We start from the raw sequence: 26951 nt of genomic DNA on the forward strand, positions 1-26951 counted from the left end.
GGGAACCACACGCCGCACATTGTCCTGAGACGTGGTAGGTTTCATTAGCCAGAGTACATTAGGACACAATACCGAGGCGAGAGACTGTACCCGTCGCGTTTATCGCAATAAGCCAGGGGTCCCCAAACTGGGCAACTTGAAGTCTTGTGGACTTCAACTCCCAGAATTCCCCAGCCAGCATAGCTGGAGAGTTCTGGGAGTTGAAGTCCACAAGTCTTCAAGTTGCCCAGTTTGGAGACCTCTGCATTAAGCCAAAGCACAACCCCGGCCTTTCTCCGCATTTTACAAACATTTCTTAAACTGCTATTCCCGCAGCTCTTTTCTGTCCGACCGTGCAGACGCGACTCTCCCACGAAGTGAATCCAGGGGGGAGAAAAGCCTGCAAGCCCGGTGGCCGCCAGAAGAGGTGGAGGAGGAAAACCCTCGCGAAGCGCTCCCGGCTTCTCACATTCTGGCCTTGGTTGGGAGCGGGGGGGCGGCGAGAAGGAGGAGAAAGAATAAGCCGGCGGAACACGCAAAGGAAGTCGGGAAAAGGTTTTATATCCGGGAATCTTGGGCTACAAACCCACCGACAAAATGGCGGCCCGGAATTGAAACCCCCCCTCATAAATAAAGGGGGGGGATAGAAATTGAGGGGGGAGGGGACGAAGAGCCGGGACGTTTTATGGTAAACTGTGTAGCTGTCGCTGAGAATCCCCGTGGTCGTCGTCGTCGTCACCTTCCTCCTGTTTGCTGGGCTTGAGGCGCTGTCACCGCCGCCTTTCCCCCAGGCAGGTGGGTAGATGGGTTTGCTTGGGCTCCGCCTCAGGGAAAGGAAAATTGGGTGGCTAGTTAATGAGGAAGGCCTCGGAGACGAGGCACGCCTTGGCCTAAGGTTTCATGACACTCCGCCGCTTTGACGGGAATCGCCCCGACTCCTTTGTGTTTCCCACCCGCCCATCGCTCGGGTCACCTAAGATTGCTTCGTTGGAAGCTCCCCGGTTAACGTCGAGCGCCTGGCCTTTGCGTGTCTAACGCTTTCCCTTTTACTGCCCCTTAAGCCTAAATCGCATCTCTTGTAGGGTTTTAAGTGAGCTTTTTAAAAAAAATGTACGCCGTTTTTCTTTATTTGCTTATTGCTGTTCATTTGATTATTAAACAACGGAGGCATATCCCAACTTGGGGGAGGGGAATCATCTGACGTTCTCACTGAATTGTTTTAGAGTTTTATGTTTTTTTGTATAGTTGTCCTTAGCGTAGTAAAGATAACGTGAAAAGTGTTCATTGTTTATTGTTTATATAAGGCTTCTCATCTGCTTGCTTAGTTAAGAATTTTACCAGTTTTCATAATTAATAGCATGTGCTTTGAATATTATAAAGGTTCAATTCTTATCTTTATAATAAAATAGACCATTGTATTGCTTATAGAAAAAGGATGTGAAAGAAAAGAGGAAATAAAATGAATTAAGGTATATCAGCTCTATTTTAAAAAAGTAACATTTACATAATGTGGTCCTCAGTTGTTTTAGTTCATGTTTTTTCTGGTTACTTAAATATGTCTATATAAAACTATAGCTTTAAAGAACATAATGATTGTTTTAGAACAGGTTTTAACAACTTGCAAAAGCAAACTAACAGTTTTAGTTTTGTCCTCCAGATTCATAATAATCACTGACATAAGTTTTTCAACTTATGTTATTGCTTCATATTTTCTTTTTAACAATGCAGTCTTTGGCTTATTTATAAGTGTCTCATTGTGTTAACTACAAATAGACTGAGAACACATATAGTTTTTTAAAACTAACAGATTAATGCATAGTAATATATTTATGATTCACTTCATCAGCTGTTTGGTTACAGAAAATTAAATGATAATCATATGAATTAGGCAGCCATATAAGTCTTGTGAATAAATAAATCAATGCATACAATTATGTGTGATTTTCTATCAAATTATGTTTATGGGATTGTTGACTGAACTATTCTGTAGAAGTTTCATTATTAACATTTTTTATTTTGATGCTGCCGAAGTCCAGCTGACTGGGTGATTTTCAGTGCAGGTAAATAATACATTAATAACTCTGGATAGGCACAGTGTGAATCGTTTATCTTATTCCAGCTTGGTTCAATGTAGGAAGCACTAAGTTGTATTCTGTATATTGGCTACAAATTTGGAAGCAGCTGTGACTTTCTTCCTTCTTTCCTATTTATTTGCTCTCTTTTTATGTGGCAAGTTTGCATACTGAAGGAGGGGGGGGTTCTATCTTCTTTCTTCTTGTCACTACTACTCATTCCAGTCACTATTTGTTCACTCTGAAGATAAATGAATATATATTGACAAAGGAAAAGAAACAGCAGAGTATCCCATTTTTGTAAAATAGAGAAAAACACATTTTACTAAGCAGCTTTTAAAAGATTTACAATGTATGGTACAGAGGTGTAGCTTAAAAATACAATAATTTAATTATAACAGTGTGATGCAATAGAGAGGAAGGTCTCAGTACACCTGATATCTGGGGTGTGAACTAGATAGTATTTGATATTCTGCCTGTTTCATTATTCTATCATTTTAATCATGTTTTTAATTAGTAACCTTCCATAAGAGTATAGCCAATTTCAGGTAAGAATAAAATAACTTTAAAAGGTACTAGGTATGTTTTGTGGAAAAAAATAGAGATCAAAATAATCTTCATGAGAAATTTATCTTATCATTTATTTATGTAACCATTTAAGATAACACCATTTATCCTAAAGTTTTTGCATTATAATAACATAAGGTACATTCAGAACCGTGGTGGCACAGTGGTTAGAATGCAGTATTGCAGACTACTTCTGTTGACTGCCAGAAGTTTGGCAGTTCAAATCTCACCAACTCAAGGTTGATTCAGCCTTCCATCCTTCTGAGGTCGGTAAAACGAGGACTCAAATTGTTGGGGGCAATATGCTGACTCTGTAAACGGTTTAGAGAAAGCTATTTTGGGTTATTTTCTTCAGATTGTAAACACCAAATATTAAGTAGAAGGAAATTTGTTTTCATACCAAATATTCATAAGAATGTGATAAAATAAGAGTTGAATAAAACTTTTTCCAATAATGTAACAGTGTTTTATTTTTCTATTTAGAATGACTATTATTCTATTCTCTTAGACTTGAATGGATGGATGTACTACTGGAATCAAGATCAACTGTGTTTTGAGATTGCCATCCAACTGATTAAAGTGTTAAGCATATTGAAAATCTTGGTTAGAAATTATACGAGTTCATGAAGAGAAGCGAGAAACCAGAGGGATATAGACAAATGAGGCCTAAAACATTTCCTGCCAGTAATTATACTAGCAGCAGCCGGCAGATGTTACAAGAAATACGAGAGAGCCTTAGAAATTTGCCGAAGCCTTCGGATGCTGCAAAAGTTGAACAAAATATGGGTAAAATTCCAACTGAAGATCCCAGACAAGGTCGAAATCCCCCCAAGTTTGTTACCTACCATAAAGCTTTGCAAGAAATTAGAAATTCTCTACTTCCTTTTGCAAATGAAACAAGTTCAACCAGAGGAACCTCAGAAGTTAATCGTCAGATGTTGCAAGATCTGCAAGCTGCTGGATTTGATGAGGTAAAATATAATTCCTAGTGGGATATCAAATTGGTAATAGCAAAAAATTGTTGTGATTTATTGGGGAAGTACATTCAAAAATGTGTTTTGATTATGATTCCGTTGTTTCCTGTGCACATTATTTGAATTTGCTTGTTAATCCCAAGTTTTATTTGTTTGCCATATTCATATAGACACCCATCTCACAGGCAAGTAACTGGATAGCATACGATAAACTCTGAGTAGACCCTCTTGAAGAATAAATGCAACTGATGCATAATACAAAGTTGAGCAAAAGCCTTCCTAACCACTACCTGCTCCTTGAGCAGGAATTGTGAGTTTAGAAAAATCCCCAGATTGCACACAGGACCTGTTTGGGGTAGTGTGACCCCCATCCAGTACCAAAGAAGATAGAGTCTTAGAACCTGCAGGCCCAAAACTCCAAGTCACTCAGTCTTGCTAGAATTCATTTAAAGTCTACTGTTTCCCATCAAGATGCTTACAGCCTCTATGCACTAAAATAAAATGTCCATTGGATTGCTTAATTCAACAGCAACGGAGATGTATAAATTGGGTATCATCAGTGTACTGATGGTACCCAATTAGTGATGAGATCTCACCTCGTGGTGATGGATGAGTTCACCTAGCAGTCTTGGGTAGATGTTGAATGGGGGGGGGGAGTGAGCTCCAATCCCTCAATATAGTAGGCGGGTCAAAGGCAGGATCTCACCCCCACCCCCAGTCATGACCAGCTGGAATTGATCACACAAAAAAAGGCAAACCAGCAAAACACCTCCAATCCTCTGAGTCAGTCCAGAAGGATACCATGGTAAAAAGTATTAAAAATCACTTAGAGATCAATTAGTTGAACAGATTGGTATTCTCTCCTTATTTTAAAGTTACTTATGTGGATTAACAAAGGTTATTCAATTGCGGCATAAGGGGAAAAAAATCACATAAAATTAAAATAATGAGACATCAGAAGTAGGAATCAGTTTTATCAAATTTGAATAGATTTTATGCAAATACCATAACAATAGATTATAATATGGAATAGTTTAGATATATGGTAAATTTCTACATGTGCAGTATCTATTTATTTATATTGTAAATAGATAAAGAAATGGAATACATATAGTAACAGAATACATATTGTAGTAGTTTTGTATTTTCTATATCTATTTTATTTCCATCTTGGATTTATGTTAACGTAGTTACCTGATATTGTTAGTTGGCATTTAATAAAAATTGTGTGGAGGGAACTGCCTCAAATATGTTAATGGGATTTGCTTTTGGGGGTGCAAGGTGGAGGTGAAGTACCTGATTTTGGAGTTTAGAAAAATGTTTTTCTGTATAATTTGAGATTCACTCCTGGCATGCTAATGTCATCTTGTTTTGTAATAACCACATTTCCGATGCCATTGATGCTTAGATTGCACCAATATTGCATTGTTAGGAATAATAGCACTAAGTCTTTACTTTTTCAATCTAATATTAAATACAGTGTTTCTGACTTTTTTTTATTATGAATGATTAACTATCTTATTGGGAAATTGGTTTTTTTTATTCTCTTCCCATCAATAGGATATGGTTGTGCAAGCTTTAAGACAAACCAATAGCCGCAGCATAGAAGCAGCCATTGAATTTATAAGTAAAATGAGTTATCAAGATTCTCGTCGAGAACAAATGGCAGCAGCTGCATCTAGACCCCTTACTTCTGGCCCCAAGCCCCCAGGTATGCACCTCCCTATATACTCCTCAGAAAGAGAAATCGAATGTGGTTTTTTTTTTTCAAAACTAATGACAAGAGAGAAATAACTTGAAGTCAGAGATACTGACTGAAAAATAAATGGTGTTTTTAACATTTGTAGTTAAAATGAAATTTTTAGTTACAACTTCATTGGCAAGTATAGTATATTGAAGGGAGAACACCAATAGGATACAGTAGCATAAATATATGAAGGTACTCCTCTGCCTTATTCTTTACTCTTCATGTAACCTCTCTCATTATTTATGCAGAAGAAATAGAAGGAAGGAGTAAGGTGAGAAGGTTGCCAAAAATATTGCGTGGGCAAGCTCCACAATTAAAGGCCAGTGGCACATATATCTTAACATGAAAGTAAGGCCTGTTATTTTCCTTTCTTAATTAAAAAAACTACTTATGGAAAAGAACCTAAAATAGAAGGGAAAAGAAGCACTTTATTCAAGCTGTATCAAAAACATGCTCATTGTACTGAATGTACTAATGAATTAAAAAAAAAAACAATTTGAAAAGGGCCAACTTGCAACAAAGAATTAATAGGAAGAAGACAATTAACAAAATTCTTTAGGAGCGTTTTTATTGCAAAAATTATTTAGGGTCAATGTTACATCCTCTATGCAGATCATTTAGGAGTGCCACGTGAAGTCTGGGTCCAGGGACTTTACATTATCATATGAGTACATTATCATACGAGTACTTTGACTTATGACCAGAGTTGGGCTCAAAATTTCTGTTGTTAAGCAAGACACTTAAGTGAGTTTTGCCCCTTTTACGAACTTTCGTGCCACAGCTGTTACGTAAATCATTGTAGTTATTAAGTTAGTAATACGGTTAAGTGAAACAATTTTGCTTAATCTGTGCTGGCAAGCATTGATTTTGCTTGTCAGAAGGCCACAAAAGGTGATCACACGAATTGAGGACACTGCAACCATCATAAACACAACCCCGTTGCCAAGTGTCCAAATTTTGATCACATGATGAGAATGCTGCAACAATCGTAAATGTAAAAATGGTCATAAATCACTTTTTTCAGTGCTGTTGTAATTTCAAGCCAATACTAAACAAATCTGTATGCACTTAGATTAATTGTTTCAAAAATTAGTCTGTATCCTTTTTTTTTAAAATAAATTCATATGAAATTTGATTTAAATTGTTTCTCATCTCATTTTTATATCAGTTCATTCTAGTGTGTTTTTATGTCAGAAATGCTTGCTTCTAACCTTTTATATAATTACTATTCCAGAATTTGAAAATGAGTAGTAAAAAAACCCTTTTTACTTTTTTAAAAAAAAGCAGGAGGAGCAGTACAGCAGTCAGTTATCCGTAGACAGAGCTGGAAAGGTTCTAAAGAATCTTTGGTACCCCAGAGACATGCTTCTGCACTGGGAGATGGCCTTACTTTCCACTCAGAAAGCCCTATTTCTCAGGGTGAAGTAGGAAGACCATTATCTGGGTCTGGAATAGCTGCATTTGCTCAGGCTCATCCTGGTAATGGACAAAGAGTGAACCCACCACCTCCACCTCAAGTCAGAAGTGTTACTCCACCCCCTCCCCCTCCCAGAGGAACACCTCCTCCTTCCTGGGAAGCAAATTCTCAAACAAAACGGTATTCGGGGAACATGGAATATATGATATCTCGTATTTCTCCGGTGCCTCCAGGATCATGGCAGGATGGTTATCCTCCCCAGACTATGAATTCTTCATCTATGAATCCTTCTGTGCAAGGACAAAGAGGTATGAGTTCCGTTCCGGTTGGTAGACAACCAATAATCATGCAAAGTTCAGTTAATAGCAAATTTAGTTTTTCATCGGGAAGGAGTGGAATACAAAACGGCAATTGTCAGACTGAATATATTATTCATCAAAATATTGTGCCTGGTAACTCAGCAAGTCGCCAACCACCTCCTTATCCAATATCTCCAACAAGCCGACAAAGTCCTACACTTTTGCAGATGCAAACAGGAGGTCCTGCTCCCCTTTCAGCATATCCTAATGGGAATATTTCTCAACCTATGATGGTGCCAAACAGAAACAGCCATAATATGGACTTATATAATATAAACGTTCCGGGAATTCCAACAACCTGGTCACAATCATCCTCTGGAAATGGACATGACATCCCAGTATGGCAATCCAATATTCCAGTAAGGTCAAATTCTTTCAATAATCATGCTGGAAACAGACAAAACCATGCTGCAAATTCACAACCTTCTGCTACAACAGTTACAGCCGTTACACCAGCTCCTATACAGCAGCCAGTAAAAAGTATGCGTGTATTAAAACCAGAACTGCAAACTGCCTTAGCTCCTACTCACCCTTCTTGGATTTCGCAACCAATGCAAACAGTCCAGCCCGCCTCCTTTTCTGAGGGACCCTGTACAGTTGTGCCAGTTATTTCACCTGCAGCAGAAGGTGGAAATTATCAAGGACCACCCCCTCCTTATCCAAAGCATTTATTACATCCAAATCTATCTGCCACCCCATATGAAGCTATAACAAAGCCTGGCAAAGAAGATCAGCCTGGGTTTCCTAAAGAAGAGGATGCTGAAAGGAATGAGAACAGTGAGACAATCGATAGAGAAAAGAAGCAAATAACAACTTCCCCTGTTCCTGTCAGGAAGAATAAAAGAGATGAAGAACGGAGGGAATCCCGCATTCAAAGCTATTCTCCTCAAGCCTTTAAATTCTTTATGGAGCAGCATGTTGAAAATATACTCAAGTCTCATCAACAGCGACTGCATCGTAAGAAACAGCTTGAAAATGAAATGATGAGGGTAATTTTTAAAATTATTTCTCTTTAAGTTTTGCATGGAATATACTTTGAAATTGTAATATTACCATTGCATTAGACTTAAACAGTAATTAGACTTAAAGAGCTATCAGTAATAGACATGATAGCTCAGCAGGTTAAAGACTGGAAAGCTGACAGCCCAGGTTCGAGACCCAAGCGCAGTGTGACAGGGTGAACTCTCATTAGGTGCCTCAGCTCATCCCATCCTAGCAGTCCAAAAGGATACAAATGTAAGTAGATAAATAGGTACCACTTTGGTGGGAAGGTAACAGCACTCCGTGCACCTTGGCATATAGTCATGCTGGCCACATGACCACGGAAATGTCTTTGGACAATGCTGGCTCCCTGAGTTAAGAAATGACGATGAGCATTGCATCCTAGAGTTGAACATGACTGGTTAGGGGACATTTTTACCCTTACTAAAATGGTAATAGTTTACCAATTTTTATAGTGCAATCCTATTGACATCAGTCAGATTAAGTTCTTAAATATCTTTCTGGCTGTGTGATTGATTGCATTATAGTCCGAGAAATTGTAAAGAAAAAATAGGCTAACAGGAAACAGAAATAAATTAGCCATGAAAAAAAAAATCAAATGCATTTCATTTTTATTTTATTGCTCATAACAGGAAGTGCTTATGGGAGTGTGGATGGGGAGATAGATAATATTTAGATATCCGCCAAGAACATAGAACAGAAGTGCATCAGAAACTGGCTGCTTCCATAAAACTGGGACAAGAAGATTAAGGATTTAATATCCAAGCACTGCCATGGGCTTGGCACTACCAGAAAGTGCTTCCCAAATCTGATACTTACAACTAATTGTCTGTGCACATAAGTTTTCATGATTCAAATAAAAACTGCTATGAACCAGTGCATTCTATAATTTAGTTATAGATAAAGCTTCATAAATTTGGGGGTTTGTGGAACCTTGTACATATTGGGCAGTTGAATAGAAAATATATTTTGCTTGATCTCACTATAAATAAGGGTATGTTTAGTGTTGTTTGTTATAATAGAATGACTTGTTGGATATTTTTTTTAAAAGATCTAACAATTGATTTCCCAGTAAAAATAAGCTGCTTTAAAATTCTTACTTTTTACATGTTGGAAAAGTAGTGACATTGCTTCTATTTTTTGATTGCACTAGAATATAGACATTTCAACCTCAATTATTTTTAATTTCTACTTTATATATATATGCTCAGTTTGAAGTTCTCATGTCATCTGTAGAAGTATCATTTTAATTACAGTATTTTCAAAAATTCTTTGGTAAATTTCATTCTTTTGAGTAGGAAGCTAGCTGATGTCTGAGTCAGTTAAATTTCTTGTTCTTTCTACATGTTCATCCTTAGTCTCTTTCCTTTTCACTTTCACTAACAGCTGGTTTAAACTATTAAGGTGTTGGAAGCTTTCCTGACATCTGTAGCCTTCGTTACTGGGTAGGCAAGTAATATTTTGGAGACAAGTATTCTATTTAAAGAATAGCATGGATCCTTTCTTATGGGACTCTGCATGCTTATATGCATTTAAATTAAGCATGCTTTGTTTCACTGTACTTGGATGTATTTATATTAGATCACTAACATTGTATACCATATTTATTTTTATGTTCTACAGTTGCACAAGAACAATAATACAAATACACTATTTTATTTCGTTTACATTGTTCAAAGTGGCTGAAGTGTTAGTACTGTACTCATACTGCCAGATATTTATGTAGATGTTTATTTTAAGATTGTATTAAATGTAATTAAAAATAAGATTTTTGAATGAAAGCTAGAAGCTGGAAAGTCATTTGGAAGCAATTTAAGTGCATTTTTCTAGTAAATAGATAGTAATGTCCTATATGTCTAGCCTAACTGACAACGTAAAAGTATTTTTTGGAATGTCAGTCAATCATCACTTTTCTTAAAATATGTGACTTTTAAGAATAATAGAATCTTCTAATTAGTTTATCTGGTTTCATCAGTGGAGTTTCTTGCTAAAACGTTGTCTTTGAATCTTGAGCCTTATTGTGCATGGCTCTTGTGTATGATTGTCTATAATATGTCATTTTAACATTTTGTTGTATATTGTTCTGAAGTGTTTTGATTGTTTCCTAATATGTTGCAATAAAATAAACTGAAATAATAAAAATGGGAGTATTATTCCCTAAGGACCGATATTGTTTACTTTTCCTAAATTCTTTTTTTTTTTCACTTTTTTTTTTTTTACATTTATTGCATAGGTTGGGTTATCCCAAGAGGCCCAAGATCAAATGAGGAAAATGCTATGCCAAAAGGAGTCCAACTACATCCGTCTCAAAAGAGCTAAAATGGATAAATCAATGTTTGTTAAAATTAAGACTCTTGGAATTGGGGCATTTGGAGAAGTCTGTTTGGCAAGAAAGGTAGATACAAATGCCTTATATGCAAAAAAAACTCTTCGAAAAAAGGATGTACTACTTCGAAACCAGGTTGCTCACGTTAAAGCTGAACGGGATATTCTTGCAGAGGCTGATAATGAATGGGTAGTTCGTCTGTACTATTCGTTCCAAGATAAGGACAATTTATACTTTATAATGGACTATATTCCAGGAGGAGACATGATGAGCTTGTTAATTCGAATGGGAGTCTTTCCCGAAAATATGGCCCGATTCTACATAGCAGAACTGACCTGTGCTGTTGAAAGTGTTCATAAGATGGGCTTCATTCATAGAGACATAAAACCTGATAACATTTTGATTGATCGTGACGGCCATATCAAATTGACAGACTTTGGACTTTGTACTGGCTTTCGGTGGACACACGATTCCAAATACTATCAGAGTGGTAAGGCAAGCAGTTTGTCCCAAAATTGTCTTTATGTGTTAGATTATTATCACACAGAACAACTAGATATTGGTTTGTATTATATTTTCTACCAGATGATTTGGCTGGATATCATAACATGCTGCTGAATAATTATCAATGTAGTCATTTATTCCAGAACATAGGAAAGTGAATTTGGAATTAGAATCTTCCAGAGCAGCAGCAGCATGATGAAATCCTTTTCCAAAACATATTGAATACAGCTTTTAAAAAAAAAAATCAGTTCAAAAATCTCTAGTACAGAATAGTAAATCTTAACTTCTTAACATCTTAACTTCCACAGAACATTCCATTGTGAACTTCATAGAAAAATAAAGTCAAAAGAATATTACACTGAGAACAGGAAAATAGTGTGTATTTGTCTGTATCATATTTTAAAATGTTATAATTTCTGAAAATTAGTTGTTTAGCACATGTTTCAATTTCAGGCTTTTTCCCAACAATAACTAGAATTATAATAGTACAGGTGGGTTGTTGTTTTTTGCTTTCCAATCAAAACTAAAGTATTAGTAACTATCCTTTGAAACTTAAAAATTATTCTCTTATTATCAGTTATATGATTTCATCTACTTAATTCTTAATTTGGAGTGCAATACTGTAAGTCTGAATAAGAAAACAGAGAGAACTTCTTTTCCTGTTTTTAAAAGTTGCAAAATCTGATGGAGAAATTGTTTCGTTGAAAGTAGGGAATAGAAAGGTGGAAAAGCATATATAGCAGTAGTGGCTAACCTTTTTCGGCTCCCGTGCCGAAAATTGTGTGCGCGCACTGCGTGCCAGCACCCAGAAGGCAATGCATGCTGGGGGGGCCATGCCCCCTCTGCATGCACTGTGATCCCCCATGCACCATGCATCTGCTCATATGCTTCGTGTATCTGCCACACGCATGCACACCAGATACCCAACAATCAGCTGTCGGGCAGCGGCGCACGCATGTGCAGTGGGGCTCTTCCGGGTGACCTCTCGCATGCCGGCAGAAGTGGCTCTGTGTGCCACTTCCAGCACGCGTGCCATAGGCTCACCAACACGGATATATAGCCTCATACTTTGTCTTTCAGTGTCTCTTTATGTTATACAGAACATTAAAATTAATTTTTTCTCAGTCCAGAAGAAAACCAAGGTTATGAAAAAAAAAATAAGCATGTGATTTCTACATCTACTGGGCACTCACTCATGGTTATCAGATCTGGACTGCAAAAAGATCCAGACAGCCCCTAGATAACAGGAAAAAGAAACAGAAAATTCTAATTTTTTGTTTCAATCTGCTTGCCATTTTACAACTGGTAGTCCTAGACCTGATTGGTGTCTACATCATAGAATTAAAATAATTTGAAACAGCTAACTAAATCAGACATTGACAGCCTGTGAGCTCACAACTTCCAAAAAGTCAAAGGTAGAATTAAGAAAATTACAGGGATTTTTTAGAGTATATTAAGAGTAAACTTCCAGGTTTATGTTGGAGACTATGAACAGAAATTTAAGGATTGCTGAATGTTTTTTATTTAGTCAGTTAAAAATACTCTTGTGTAGTTATTGTATTATTATTAATAATAATAAATAATAATAATAATCTTGCCTTTTCCTTGTTAGGTAGTTATTTCTTTGACATTAAGGTGAGGAAAAAAAGGGATCCAGATGATATTTAATAAACTAAAAAAAAATCTAATATTGCCTGAGAGTTGGAGGAGGCTTTCTAGTTATGGGAAGTTTCTGCTAAGAGGCAATTTCTCTTTTCATCTTGCTCCCTTCTTTTTTACATTGCTTTAATGTAAAGAAAAGAAGAACAATAATCTACAGTATCACAGTATTAGTTCTTGTTCCTTTACCCATTTTACCCTTACAACCTAATGAAACTAATAGCCACCACTTTTTAAACATTCACTGGATTGCCAATAAATAGAAAATAGTCCCACTTTAAAATGATAAGAAAATGTTCTTTTTAATTTTCTATCATCTTAAGTTAGCTATTGATTTATTAATATTTAATATTTTTATTCCAGAGTTCTTGTAAAAAAGTTACCACCAACAATAATTTTCAGTTGATTAAAAGACAGCTAGAATAATCCAAAGCATGTTCTAGTACTGATAGTAATTAGGAAAGTTTAGATACTAAATCTAATATAAATCGATTCAGTCAAAGGTTTAATTAGATATAGTGCCATTTTGGAATATTAGGCAATTGAAATACTACTAAAATAATTCAGGCGGTTTAAAATTTTGATTGGTAATAAAATGCTCTACAATTGGTAAATAGCTGGTCTCCATTATCAGCTATTTTCAGACTTGTCCCAAAGTATATCATGTAAATACAGATCATCGTACTTCCATCCCAATATTCTCTATATGTGCCTTGCAATCTTTAATGCCTAAAATACATTAGACTTTTTGTTAAAAAATAAATCCAATCTCCTAGTATCAGAAGGGTCTCATAATGATTTTCTATTTGTACTCACAATTTTTTTTTTTTGCTTGATCATTGACATTTCATAAAGGAATTGAGGTCAGAATATATGCTAAATGATAAAACTGTAATATTTAATTGATTAGACTTATGATCATATCAGAGAAAATAAAATAATAGTAAAATACAGGATGTAATTCCAGGATAAAATAAAGAAAATACAATAATAAAATAATTTAAAAATATGTGACAAATACAGGGAATCAGCGTTCAGATTAATATACCCACCTTTATGTGACAATCCAGTCTGTTCATTACAATGGATTGTTAGCTGAGCTGCCTTAACTACAAACTTAGCAGTTCTGCTCACCATGTATACAGCAAGTCCTCACTTTATGACCACTGTTGAGCCCAAAATCTTGATCATTGAGCAAAGCAGTTGTTAAGTGAGACATCACATGACTGCTTCATTTGACTGCAATCCTGGCACTCCTGGTTGTGATTGTTAAGTGTTAAGTTACGGGTTGGGATAGACTCTGGGAGGTTCCATTCAGGGCCTGAAAATCCTCCCTGCCGAAATCCTGTTGTCAGTTCTGCATGTTTGTACAGATAAATAATAAATTACAATATTTTTAATTATTGAGGCTACAACATCATGACGTTTTATTCAAGAGTCCTTCCAATTCATTATATTCTTCTTGGATAGCTCCCAATAAGTGTTTATCAAAGTAAAAATCCTCATAAATCCCTACTTGCTTTTAATCAAAGCGCTGTAATTCGATATATTGAAATGCTATACTGTAATCAGATGCTTTTTTTAAAAAGATGATACTTTTTAAAATAGATTCTGTGACACTTGATTGATGACTGGAGTTTAAAATAATGGTAATGTTTGGGCTTTTGCATGCTAGGTGACCATCCCCGTCAGGACAGCATGGATTTCAGTAATGAATGGGGAGATCCAGCAAGCTGTAGATGCGGAGATAGATTAAAGCCTCTTGAACGCAGAGCAGCACGTCAACATCAACGCTGTCTAGCTCATTCACTTGTTGGGACACCAAATTACATTGCACCAGAAGTATTATTACGGACAGGTAAAGCTTTCCTTTTTTCCTGTAGCTGGGGTTGCTAAATTGATGGCTGGTTTTTGAAAATTGCTCCTGAAAAACAATTACTCTAACTAAAAGGAAGTTCCATGATGCTACAGGATTGTTGCCAATAACTCTTAATAACGTTGAGCACAAAAATTATAAATTAATTTGTAAAAAACAGAAGGTAATATATTAATATATAACAAGGTCAATCGTAAGGCCTAAAAGTCAGATGTGCTAGATCAGGGGTGTCAAACTCATCACGTCATGTTGCTGTCACATGATGTTTTGCAAAGTTTTCTCCCTTCACAGAGCTGGGGTGGAGCTGCATGTGACTCATCCAGCCCACTGGCCACTAGTTAGACACCCCTGTGCTAGATGTTTGGGAAATACTATACTGACATAATAGCTAGTGCATTGTTAGAAAGAAATTTAGAATTATTATTGGTCTGTATAATTACTGGATTTTCTTTTGCTTCAGGATATACACAACTATGTGACTGGTGGAGTGTTGGGGTGATTCTTTTTGAAATGCTAGTAGGTCAACCTCCCTTCTTAGCACAAACACCATTGGAAACACAAATGAAGGTATTTGGAAAAAAATGATATCAGTTGCCTCTGTGCATATGTGTAGAAGCTAGATAAGCTTTGGTCTGCATTTAACTTAGAACAATGCATACATAATATATTTTCCCTGTATTTCAAAATGCTTTTACATGATTTTAGTTGTAACTAGAAATTATAGTTTGATACTGTTTCTTCCCAAAATTTTAATAGAATGGGCTACCAACCTACTTTGTTTTCTTTTTATAGAAGCGTGAAATTATTCTAATATAGAAATGTGAAATTATCCTAATCAATGAGAGGAGGTACCGTAATATGTTTTCACTGTAAGACCTATAAGTGGACTACTATTTCACTATAGGTTTCACTATAAGACGCTATAAGTAGACTACTATAGTTATCTTGTTTCATCTGCAAAACATGTTTTTATTGATGTCTTTATGTATTTTGTCACTCTTTAGAAATAGAAGTCATAGTAAATGAAGAATAGTGTAGTAATGGTTTTCTCCAGTCTTTTTTAATTGTAATTTTATTAAAAATTACTATTGGAAAAATTAAAACTAATACAAACCAAAAGAGAAAAGAAAAAGAAAAACAGAAAATGCAGGAAAAAGTAGAAAAAAATAGAATGTTCCATCTCTATAAACAAAACCTTAAAGTCTTGTCATTAAAGTCTGATCAGCATTAAGATAAAAAATATAGAGATAAAAATATATTTATTTTATTAAATAAACCAACTTTTTATTCTTTCCTTTTATTTTTAACAATCTTGATATTTAATCCTTTCAAATAATGTCCTAGAATTCTTTTAATTTGTTTGGCCCTTCTTACAAACTTCTTCAAAATATAACAAGCCTCTTTTGCAAATCCATTATAGGAAAATTGTCCAGGTCAGTATCTTAATTTGTTATAGTACATCCTTTTTAATTATTAAGATATCAGATGATTTCTTTCTTATATGCAGTATAGCATCTTTTCCCATTCTTGGAGCCTATCATTTTTAAATTTGCTTTCAAATCAGTCTGAAGGTTGTCAGGTGAAACTTGTTCCTCTTCCATAATGCCTAGGTACACTTGAAACTGACTTCTTGGTCCGTTGTTCAAAAATATTCTTCAATATGTCCAGTACTAAAATATTTTGCTTCATTCTAGACAGTCAGACAGACAAACATTTCTGAAACTGATAAGAAATGTAAATTTAGTGTCCCTGAGCACCAGTCATGGTTTAAGTAAGATGGCTATTCCTTTGTCTCACATAAACTGCTATCTTGTAGATTCCTCATAAGGAACAACTGTCTGGAGCACTTGTGGGCAATTTTAATTCCTCTCCTTGTCTGGATAGGAATTGAAGCTGGTTTACTTGCTTAGTTTTCATTCTATCACAGATGTTGGCTCCATTCTTCAGTTTGCAATTTCTTCCCCAGAAATCATTTTGCTCCAGTCTTTCAGTGAAAGCCTCAATTAGAATTTTAAAACACACTGAAGATAGAACAAAAATATTTGTTGTGTAGAGTTCATAATAATGAATTTCTATGATATAGAGTTCACTAAAATTGAAATAATTTTATTTTACATTTAATTATGAAGCAAAACATATCCTCAAAGGTGACAAAATAATTCTGTTCTTCTATTAAAATATTTATACATAAAATCAAGAGGAAGTTATCCTGTCTAATAAGGGCAAAATGCTAACTTAGATTTTGCCTTCTACTAAGTATTTATCCAGGGTCATCAGTAGGAATCAAAAATGTCAAGATGGCAATTATGCAATCAATGACCCACCCCTTTTTTACATGCGTGACAAACACAACATGAAAAAGGGGCAAGGCCACCATCCCGATTTTTTTTATTCCTTATGCAAACTGCCCCAACATAAATCTTTGATATGATGCAAGTTTTTAGGCTCTTTCCCTGAACAGGGCGGTAGTGGTTCAGAAATATTTGCTTTTAGTTTTTTGAACATGTTAGTTCCTGAAGAAAAATGTGTACAAATGTGTATTTAATTTGAAACTTTAACTTTGTGTTTAAATAAGGTTATCAATTGGAAAACATCACTGCACATCCCACTACAAGCAAAACTAACTCCAGAGGCATCAGATCTTATTATTAAGCTCTGCCGAGGACCAGATGATCGCTTAGGCAAGAATGGCACAGATGAAATAAAAGCACACCCATTTTTTAAATCTATTGATTTTTCAAGTGATCTACGGCAGCAACCTGCTTTTTATATTCCTAAAATTACACATCCCACTGATACATCAAATTTTGATCCAATTGATCCAGATAAATTATGGAGTGAAGATAAAGAGGGGAATGTAAATGACACACTTAATGGGTGGTATAAAAATGGTAAACATCCTGAGCATGCTTTTTATGAATTCACGTTTCGAAGGTTTTTTGATGACAATGGGTATCCATATAGCTATCCAAAGCCTATTGAATATGAATACACTAATTCTTGTAGATTAGAATCGCAGTCTGATGAAGATGATGAGAGGTCCAGTAGAGAGGTCCAAAATCGTGATCTAGTTTACATTTAATAGAGAAAATAAACCGTGTTTCTGAATTTCTCAAATCATGTGGGGAAAAAACCTGAGATGCTCTTTGAAAGCTGACTTTTGTACCCTCTTGGATTGGGGAATGGTAATTATTCCCATTTTTTCACATTTTTTCTCATAACTAGCCCCTTTTTCATCTTTAATTTATTTCATTATTGTTAGTGCTTAATATAGAAAGTAGTAATATTAGGAAAAATAAATTATAAATTTAAGCTTTTTGTAAACAGAAAATAGATTTCTTTTAGGAAATGAGATGCCTGTTTTTTTTTTATAAACCACAACCATTTTTTTCTTCCAGACTTTTGCAGTCTTTGCCTATCTTGCATTAGCTAATTCTTAGTAAACTCACAGACACTATGTCTAGTTAGACATATTATCAATCAAATACAATATATATAAAGCAAAGTATAAGGTCATTAGTTATTATGAGCTCTGGCAAAGAACAAAGCTGCAATCTAACATTCATGAAATGATTAAGTCCATTGAAAATAGTATATTAAATTAAAAAAAGATTGCACTTCAAACTATCTGTATTCTTACAATAAACAAAGTTTATATCGGATTTGTAATTATTTTCAGTTTTGCATAACATTGTAATTGGTGATCCTATGCAGCAACTCAATGTCGGCTGTTGATAGCTAACAGAGACAGTTTATCACAAAATTAATGTTAGAAGTTTGATTTTAGTTTTTTGTAATTCTTATCCTGCAAATTTTGATAAAAAAATTAAAAATGTTTTAACCCCCATGATATCTAATTGCAAAATCTGTTTTAATAATTTTATTTTGCATGGTCTAGCATTCCCAAGTTACCAGGTTGGAATAAATCCAGTCCATCATTAACAAGGATTAAATATAATTTACATTATTGCTCTATTCTGAATCAACACTCTGAAATTAAAGAAAAAAGCTGCATCTTTTGCTATTGCAGCTTTTTTTCCTTCTCCTGGCAATACAAAATATTTTTTAATCTACAGATATATACCATAGCACTGTGTAAATATTTCAAGCTCCCTGTGCTAGTACTGTATTCCTGTATCTGAAGAATCTCCAAGCACCACATTTTGTGCTTTCTAATGTCATACATTAAAATATGTATGTACTGGGTCTTTTTTTAAATAAAAAAATTAGAAAATAGTTCTCTCTTTTTCCAGCCAGTTATTTATTGTTTATTATATTTAAACTGAATATTTCATTTAAAAGAAGAGTAGTTAACAAGTAACTACTCAATAACGTTTTATCTGGCCTGTTTTTCAGGCCAAACACATTTAGTTTCAGCAATAGTACAACTTGTCTTTTTGCAGCAATGTCTGTTACTTACCTTTGATTCTCTTTTGAGCAGATCTATTAAAATTTCATTAGAATTTAGACAAATGGAAAATGCCCATCTTCTGAAAATGTTTTCTAACATATCTACTGTTTCAATTCCAATCCACACTTCAGCCTTGTACTTCTTATATGAGTGAGCATAATAAACATGTTAATGTACTTTTTTTTGATTAGTATACTCAGCTCTCCTATTCACACACCATTCTGCAGACAATCACATAATCCTGCGCCAAGCTACCACCAAAACAATAGGTTCTATATATGGAGCCAGAGTCTAGACAATGCAGTGTACAGTTTATAATTTTTGAGATTTGTTTGCTTTGTAAAATAATTCATAATATAAAGAGGATTGACCTTTGTTTAATCTTTTGGATTTCCAGTTAAACTGGCAAATTATTATTATTGTCTTTCAATGAAATATAATATATTCCTGGTTAAAACCAGATAAATCTGCTATTGGGATACTACTTTGTAAATTTGAAAACAGAATTTTCATTGATTAACTTATTGAATACAATCAAAAGTTAAGCATATACTATACTGAAATTGATAGGTATTTAACTACACAGATAAACATCAAAGACACATTCATTTTCATGGAAATTGAGGAAAGTGATCTTTGGGATATGTTGCTATTTTCAGCTAAGGAGTAATAGCGCAATGTGTATTTTACATTAATTGTTTTAATTAAGCTTGTTAGTATTTGTATGCTGAAAAGTACATGTATTATAATTCTAATGATTTGAAACGTAACAATAAAATTCTGTCTTACAGGCCATCTCAAAAAGATTAAAATTATTCAATTTTAATGAAGGACAATGTTAAATTAGAACAGCTAAAATTCATATCATGAAAAGCTTCATGTAACAGGTTGACGTGAATTTAATGTATTTCAAGCCTTTTTTAGAATAATACTATTTTACTGAATGTAAACACTAGTATATTCTAACACACCTATAAATTGTTTTGGAAAACAAAAATATTCCCTATGAATTGTGACATTACTATTATTCTTGCCTATGATAATTCATTTTTTGTATTTCTAGGATTTCTTGTGCAGGATTTCTTACACTTTGTTTTAGAGTTATCTCTAGTATGAATCCAGGGTAGTGTGTCTTGCCACATTTATCTTTGCATATATTTCAGTTCTGGCTTTTTTCACATTTCAGTTTTTCAGTATGTCCAAATTCATTTTTGCATTTGAATTCAACAAAACACAACTCCACATTGTGGTTTTGAATAAAATGTCTTCAATTAAACATGTCAATGCTTTGCTTTTTTATATATATACATAAGCACTGTATTTATAAAATATTCTATTATGAAATCATTGTACTGTAAATATTGGCATACTGTTCTCTTACATTCCATCTTAGGGCAGGCCCTTTTACTGGAGCTTTTCTACCATATTTGAGCAGAAGCAGTAGAACATATGATTAAAGTTAATTTGAAACTTAAAAGCAAATCTTCATTTCCAGTGTGCAAAGCTGTGATGGAAGATATGTTCTTGGGACATTGTTGATACATCCAGAAAATGCAATGTGAGTGGAATAATAGATACTGCTGTTATCCCAAAGTACTATTAAATTCTCTGCAATATATGTTTTTTGAAATGAAACATTTGTTGTAACGTAATATTTGAATCTAATAGTAGAGTGCCTTCTTAAAGGTGCTGTTCAAAATTAACTTTTATATTGCATTTTATATATGCTTTTTATATTATAAATACTCTGCTGATAAACAAAAAAATTATTTTTAGAAAAGTAGTGTCTTTACATACTGTATACATGCATCAACTTTGCAAATTTCTGCTTGTAATACCTGATAGTAGATTAAGTTTCTGGAGTATTGTACAGATATATTTATGTTTTGAAATCAGTTTTCTTTAGTGTACCATACGTTAGGATAATAAAATTTAAAATCAGTGACTTAAGTTGATATAATTTGTAATGTTGAAAAATATGATTGATTGACCTTCTGTAAGAATGGAATACAAAATTCCTATTCATTTCATGGTATGCTACTTTTTCATTATTGCCTGACTCATATTTTCTAATTACATCAAGAGGAAATTCACAAGGTGATATAAACAACTTAGTAAACTCAGAAAAATAGAATAGTGTAACGGATATAATTTTAATGGAGTTTCCATTCAAAACTTGTTTTAGTTGGCAATTTTATGATCACATTTCCATAAACCAATATAGTATTTCTGTGTAGCATATGAATACTTCAGACTGAAAAAATCCTAGGATTTTTTTATTTATTTTGCTGTGGACTGGCAAAATTTAGGCATAATAAATCATGGTCTGGTTACATGAACAGTTCGCAACAAAGTCATCTGCTGTAAGAAATCATCTGCTATAAGAAATTTTCATCTTTTTTTCCTAAAAATTAACTAAATTTGGATACACCTAAACTTTGGATAAAGACAGATTTGTGGTATTAATAGAAATGTTTTTTATAATCTGCAGAACATACATGTAATTTACATGAGTACAGATTAAACAATAGGAATCTGCCCCTCTATCTTCACCACACATGTAAAAATGTCATGATTGCTGCTTACATTACTTTTCAGTTACTGTAAGAATAACGTAAGAATTTTGATCCTAACTGCTTTTTGACTTACTGTATCTTGCTTCTTTCTATTCAGCTTGCAATCTCAAAAGTAGGTATTTCATTTAACTGCTCAGATTCTACAAATAAATTAGCCTGACGCATTTCTCTAAAAGGTAGCATTCCCCAGTCATTTGTTTATTTTGCAGTTTTCTCATTCTTTACCTACTGCCAGACATGATTGGGCATAATAGGATGACTGATTTTTTTTTCATATCATACTAGTCTCAATTTCCTGTTTGGATCCTGAAGTTGTTTTAGCTAAGTATTTTTAGTGTAATAGATTATTACAAATTTAATAGGTTCAAGTAACTTATGTAGGTCAGACATTCCATATGTCTGCGGTGAAGAACATGTTCTTAAAAATGCTCTTAAGTTCAGTACAAAAAAGAAAGGGGACTCTCCCAATTTCTACCATGTGGGCTAATCAACTACAATGGTACCAATCATCGCTTTCTCTTACATTAATATTCTTAATGTTGAGTTGTGCCAGAATATCATAAGCTCTTCATAAGTGCAGATTTACTTTAGGTATTTCTGATTTAGGTTACAACTATTTTCTCCTCAGAACTGAGACTGTAAAAATGGAAGTGGTTTGATCTTTTGGGGCACAGCCATTTGACCACTTTTGATAAAGCAAATAGGGTTAAATGGCAAAGATATTTTGATACAAGTAGACCCTGTCTATCTAGCACTCAATAACTACATATGTCTGCAGCTTTTGCTTACTGAAGTCCTGTATAAAATGCAACTGTTATTACATCACTATTCTGCAATAGATGCAGGTTTTCTTTCTATTTTAATGTTTTTTCTTCATCTTTATTACTTGCTTCTCACTATTTTTGAAATGTTCTTTGTAAATTTTAAAAACAAAGTAAACCTGGAAAACTGTTACATCTGAATATTTTGAAGAATCTGTGTACTCTAATGGCCATTTGGAATATCACTATTTTTTTCCCATGGAATTGGCATTTAGGTTCACTTAACATACCACAGTGAAATATGGTTGATTATCCCTCAGTATGTTGTGTAAACCCAAACAATATGGTAATTTTGGCTTGGTCTTGTATGCAAAGCCAGAAAATTTAATAAAGAGGTAAATAAACAAGTATTCAAGTTTTTAAAAAAGGTTGAGTTAGTGATGAGTTATCTACTTTCACATCGCTTATGAATGTGAATGACAATCACAATGTAAGCAATCATTTAGCCTAGAATGTTCTACAAGCTGTGCCCCTGTGATTTATGATTGTGTATAGCTAGCAAATGAGATTGGGTAAAATAATTATATACTGCCCAACTCCCAGCAACATTGGTTAATTCCCAGCAATACTGGAATACAGCGTCCATGTAAAATTAATGATTATGGAAAAATACAAGGATAAAAATACCTGAATTACTCAACAGAATTTGAATTTAACTTCCTCTGGCCCTCTTTAATTATACGCTGTTTTGTTGTATTGCATTAAACTCCTAAAATTTATTGTTCCTGCATCAAGGATTTCTATTTCAATCAAAATAATTTTCTAAGTCCCTTTTCCAAGCCAGGATATTTGGTTGTGCTTTTGTCAGTTGATACCATAGCAGAAGTGCAGGCTAGCTATTGCTTCAATGTATTTTCTGTAGTTTCCAGTCTCAGTGAATCATGGATTTGTGTTAAAGGTTAAGGGATAGCTCAGAGTGAGAAAATGTTAATTTGGAATAAAAAGGAGGAAAGAAAAATCTACTGTAAAATAAATACTATCCACAAATCCAAAACTGGATAAATCTCATTCCAAAACAATTGGATAGAAACCTCGGACCCTGTTTTACTCTCCTCTGAGTCCATCTGGTTTTACCATGTTGGAAGAAAAATCCTTCTGGGTTCAGTTCCAAGTGGGGAAAAAGACGCTGGAAACATGGAGGCTGTTTGGAAGGTTTAATGGTGGACAGGACCACATGGCCTGGAGCTCCAGAGTGAAAAGGAAGGAGGATCACATGCTTCAAGGTGAAGGAAGAGATCAAGTGAGGGGCTGAGAGTGCCTGGGTTTTATAACCTTTGTTGGGATTTGAATTGAAGCTTGTTTCTAATTGGTTGTCAGATACAGATAATCAGAGTTGGAAGGGACCTTGCAGGTCATCTACTCCAACCCCCCGCCCGAGCAGGAGACCCTACCACCATTTCTGACAAATGGCAGTCCAATCTCTTCTTGAAAGTCTCAAGTGATGGCACTCCCACAACTTCTGAGGGCAAGCTGTTCCATTGGTTGATTGTTCTGTCAGAAAGTTTCTCCTTATTTCCAGGTTAAAGCTCTCATTCAGTTTCCATCCATTGTTCCTTGTCTGGCCAAGACAATAGCTTGATCCCTTCCTTCCTGTGGCAGCCCCTCAAATATTGGAAGACTGCTATCATGGCTCCCCTGGTCCTTCTCTTTACTAGACTAGCCAAGCCCAGTTCCTGCAACCATTTGTTGTATCTTTTAGCCTCCAATCCCCTAATCATCCCGGTTGCTCTTCTCTGTATTTTTTCTAGTCTCAACATTTTTTTTATAATGTGTTGAACAAAACTGGATGCAGTACTCTAGGTGTGGTCTTACTAAGGCTTTATAGAGTGGTATTAGTACTTCCCTTGATCTTGATTGTATCCCTCTGTTAATACAATTTAGGATTTCATTAGCTTTTTTGGCTGCTGCTGCACACTGCTGGCTCATATTTAGCTGGTTGTCCACTAAGACTCCAAGATCCCTCTCACGGTTACTGCTATTGAGCCTGGTTTCACTCAGTCTATATGTGTACTTTTGGTTTTTCTTGCCTAAGTGTAGGACTTTACTTTTTTCTACATTGGATTTCATTTTATTAGATATGGCCCAGTGTTCTAGTCGGTCAAGATCCAGCTGGATCTTGAGCCTATCTTCTTGGGTGTTTGCTATTCCTGCCAGCTTAGTATCATCTGCAAATTTGTTAAGTTCCCCTTCTATTCCCTCATCTAAGTCATTAATGAAGATATTGAAGAGTACTGGGCCTAAGATGGAACCTTGTGGCACCCCACTGCTTACTTCCTTCTATGTAGACTTAGACCCATTAAGGACTACTCGTTGAATACAGTTTGCCAGCCAGTTGCAAATCCATCTAGTGGTGGTGCTATCTATTCCACTTTTTTCTAGCTTACTAAGAAGTAGGTTGTGGTCTACTTTGTCGAATGCCTTGCTGAAATCTAAATACATTATGTCCACAGTATTTTGCTGGTCTACTAATTTAGTCACTGTATTGAAGATTGAAATAAGATTGGTTTGGCATGATCTGTTTTTAACAAACCCGTGCTGATTGCTAGTTATTACTTTACTTGTTTCTAGATGTTGGCAGATCTGTTTTTTTATTATCTTTTCCAGTATCTTCCGGTCTTGATGTTAGGCTGATTGGTCTATAGTTTCCTGGGTCTGTTCTTTTTCCTTTTTTGAAGATGGGAACCACATCAGCTCTTTTCCAATCCTCTGGTAGTTCCCCGGTGCTCCAGGATTTTTGAAAGATATGGTGCAGTTGTTCCGAGATGACCTCTGCCAGCTCCTTTAAAACTCTGGGATGTAATCCATCAGGCCCCAGTGATTTGTTTTCATCAAGATCAGACAGATGTTCTCTTACTATTTGTTTGCTTATTTTAACTTTTATTTCTGGTCTGTCTTTTACAGTTGTTTTTGGTGGGTTGAGCTAGTTTCTTTTTGCGTGAAGACGGATGCAAAGAATGAGTTAAGCAGTTCTGCTTTCTCTCTGTTGCCTGTTATTCCTTGCCATCTTCTCTCTTTAGTGGACTGACTGTTTCCTTGATTTTTTTCTTGTTATTTATATGTTGGAAGAAACTTTTTTTATTATCTTTGACTTTTGTTGCAAGTCTTTGTTCGTTCTGAGGCTTTGCTATCCTGACTTCGTCTTTGCAGATTCTGGCTATCTGCTGATATTCTGCCTTAGTTGTATGTCCTTCTTTCCATTTTTTGTACTTGTCCTTTTTTTCTTTCAATTTGCCAGAGGCATCTTTGTGCAGCCATGCTGGTTTCTTCTTGGATTTCTTTTTTATCTTTCTTAGTGGTATTGTGCTGGTCTGGGCTTCTATGATCGTACTTTTTAGAGTTTCCCAAGATTCTTGAGTTGTTTTCCCCTTTAGGATTTTCCCAAGTTCTCTCTGAGTTTATTGAAATCAGCTCTTTTACAATCCAAGACTGGTGTCATTATGTTCTGTTGCTTGTGTTACGTTGAATTCTAGTATGACATGGTCACTCTTACCCAAGGTTCCTGCAGTTTCAACTCCCTCTATCATGTCTTCTCTGTTTGTAAGAATTAAGTCCAGTATGGCTGTCCCTCTAGTTTCACCCTCTACCTTTTGGACAACAAAGTTGTCAGCTAGATTGGTTAGAAACTTATTTGATTTCTCACTTGGTGCAGACTCCCATGAGGCCATGCAGGAGCAACTCTGTAGGCTGTCCTGAGTTCCAGGCTTGGTTGAGCCTTGCTGGATGATGATGCACTGAGAAGGGCTTTTGGCAATTGCTATAGCTTTACTTTTATTTATTTATTTTTTATTTATTTGATTTGTCAATTGCTTACAAGATAATAGGTATAAGTATATACATAGTTTTGAATACATGAAATGGATACATATAAGAAAAATAAAAAGAAACAATAGGACAGGGAGGGTAGGCACGTTGGTTCACTTATGCACGCCCCCTACAGACCTCTTAGGAAAGGGGTGAGGTCAATAGTAGACAGTCTTAAGGTTAAAGTTTTGGGGGTTTGGGGAAGAAACTAGAGAGTCAGGTAGAGTATTCCAGACATTCACCAGTCTGTTGCTGAAGTCATATTTCCTGCAATTACCTGGAGATCTTTGTTAGGTAGAGGATTCTGGCCAAGGCCTTAATAGCCCAGCCATTAACAAAGGTGGGGGTGAGTTTCTGCTTCTGAGTTTCTACTCTTTTTAGGGTAAATATTCTGCCTTTTTAATATTTCCTAGGATATTTCAATTTTCTAGGAGGGGGTGGGTGCTAACTTCCTACAACCAAAGATACGACGTATGCTATCTCTTCCCCTTCCCCGCTATCTGGTTCTGCACAGCCGCATCTCAGTTCCACGGTTAGCGGGCATGCAGCACACTTAACGTGCATTCCGTGGTCTATCCGCCTCATTTCTCGGTTTCGGTAAAAATCCGCAAAGCGAACCAGAGGTTAACGGAGGAGAAGCGGGCGACAGCTTCAGTGAGGAAGTATCTCTTGCCATTTTTCTTTTCCCCGGACGCTGAGCCCGGCATGCCTGTTGACTCCCCGGCAGAACTCGCAAAGGGAACCGCCTTGCATCCCAATCAGCTCGCGCCGGGCAAATCGGCGCCAATACCTGTAACCGAGGCAACGCGGGAGCTCCGCCTCCTCCTCCTCCTCCGCACTCCCGTTAGCCTTCGGGGCCA

General features: G+C 35.4%; 1 protein-coding gene across 5 annotated transcripts; it reads left to right on the top strand.

The window, feature by feature from the left end:
* The first annotated feature begins 399 nt into the window (after positions 1–399).
* On the top strand, positions 400–18144 carry LATS1 (large tumor suppressor kinase 1). 5 transcript variants are annotated; one of them, XM_026705649.2, is made up of 8 exons: positions 400–774; positions 3127–3589; positions 5153–5303; positions 6624–8104; positions 10351–10933; positions 14282–14464; positions 14943–15049; positions 17058–18144. In XM_026705649.2, the coding sequence occupies exons 2-8, from the start codon at positions 3242–3244 to the stop codon at positions 17562–17564; spliced, it is 3360 nt and encodes a 1119-aa protein (XP_026561434.1). In that variant the 5' UTR covers positions 400–774; positions 3127–3241; the 3' UTR covers positions 17565–18144. The 5 variants fall into 5 exon arrangements, with proteins under 5 accessions (XP_026561434.1, XP_026561433.1, XP_026561437.1 ...); XM_026705648.2 differs by having other exon boundaries at positions 511–774; positions 3102–3589; XM_026705652.2 differs by having other exon boundaries at positions 542–774; positions 3102–3589; positions 6627–8104.
* Positions 18145–26951: the final 8807 nt, after the last annotated feature.

This window comes from Pseudonaja textilis, chromosome 1 (assembly GCF_049901715.1).
Source record: "Pseudonaja textilis isolate UNSWEBS1 chromosome 1, rPseTex1.2, whole genome shotgun sequence".
Classification (NCBI taxonomy): Eukaryota; Metazoa; Chordata; class Lepidosauria; order Squamata; family Elapidae; genus Pseudonaja; species Pseudonaja textilis.

Bases quoted from the DNA above. Each gene is read 5' to 3' on its own strand.
- LATS1 (XM_026705649.2), top strand. From the start codon at position 3,242: ATGAAGAGAAGCGAGAAACCAGAGGGATATAGACAAATGAGGCCTAAA. The intron at 5,304-6,623 runs GTATGCACCTCC...TTTAAAAAAAAG, and splicing joins TTCTGGCCCCAAGCCCCCAG to CAGGAGGAGCAGTACAGCAG. The intron at 14,465-14,942 runs GTAAAGCTTTCC...CTTTTGCTTCAG, and splicing joins AGAAGTATTATTACGGACAG to GATATACACAACTATGTGAC.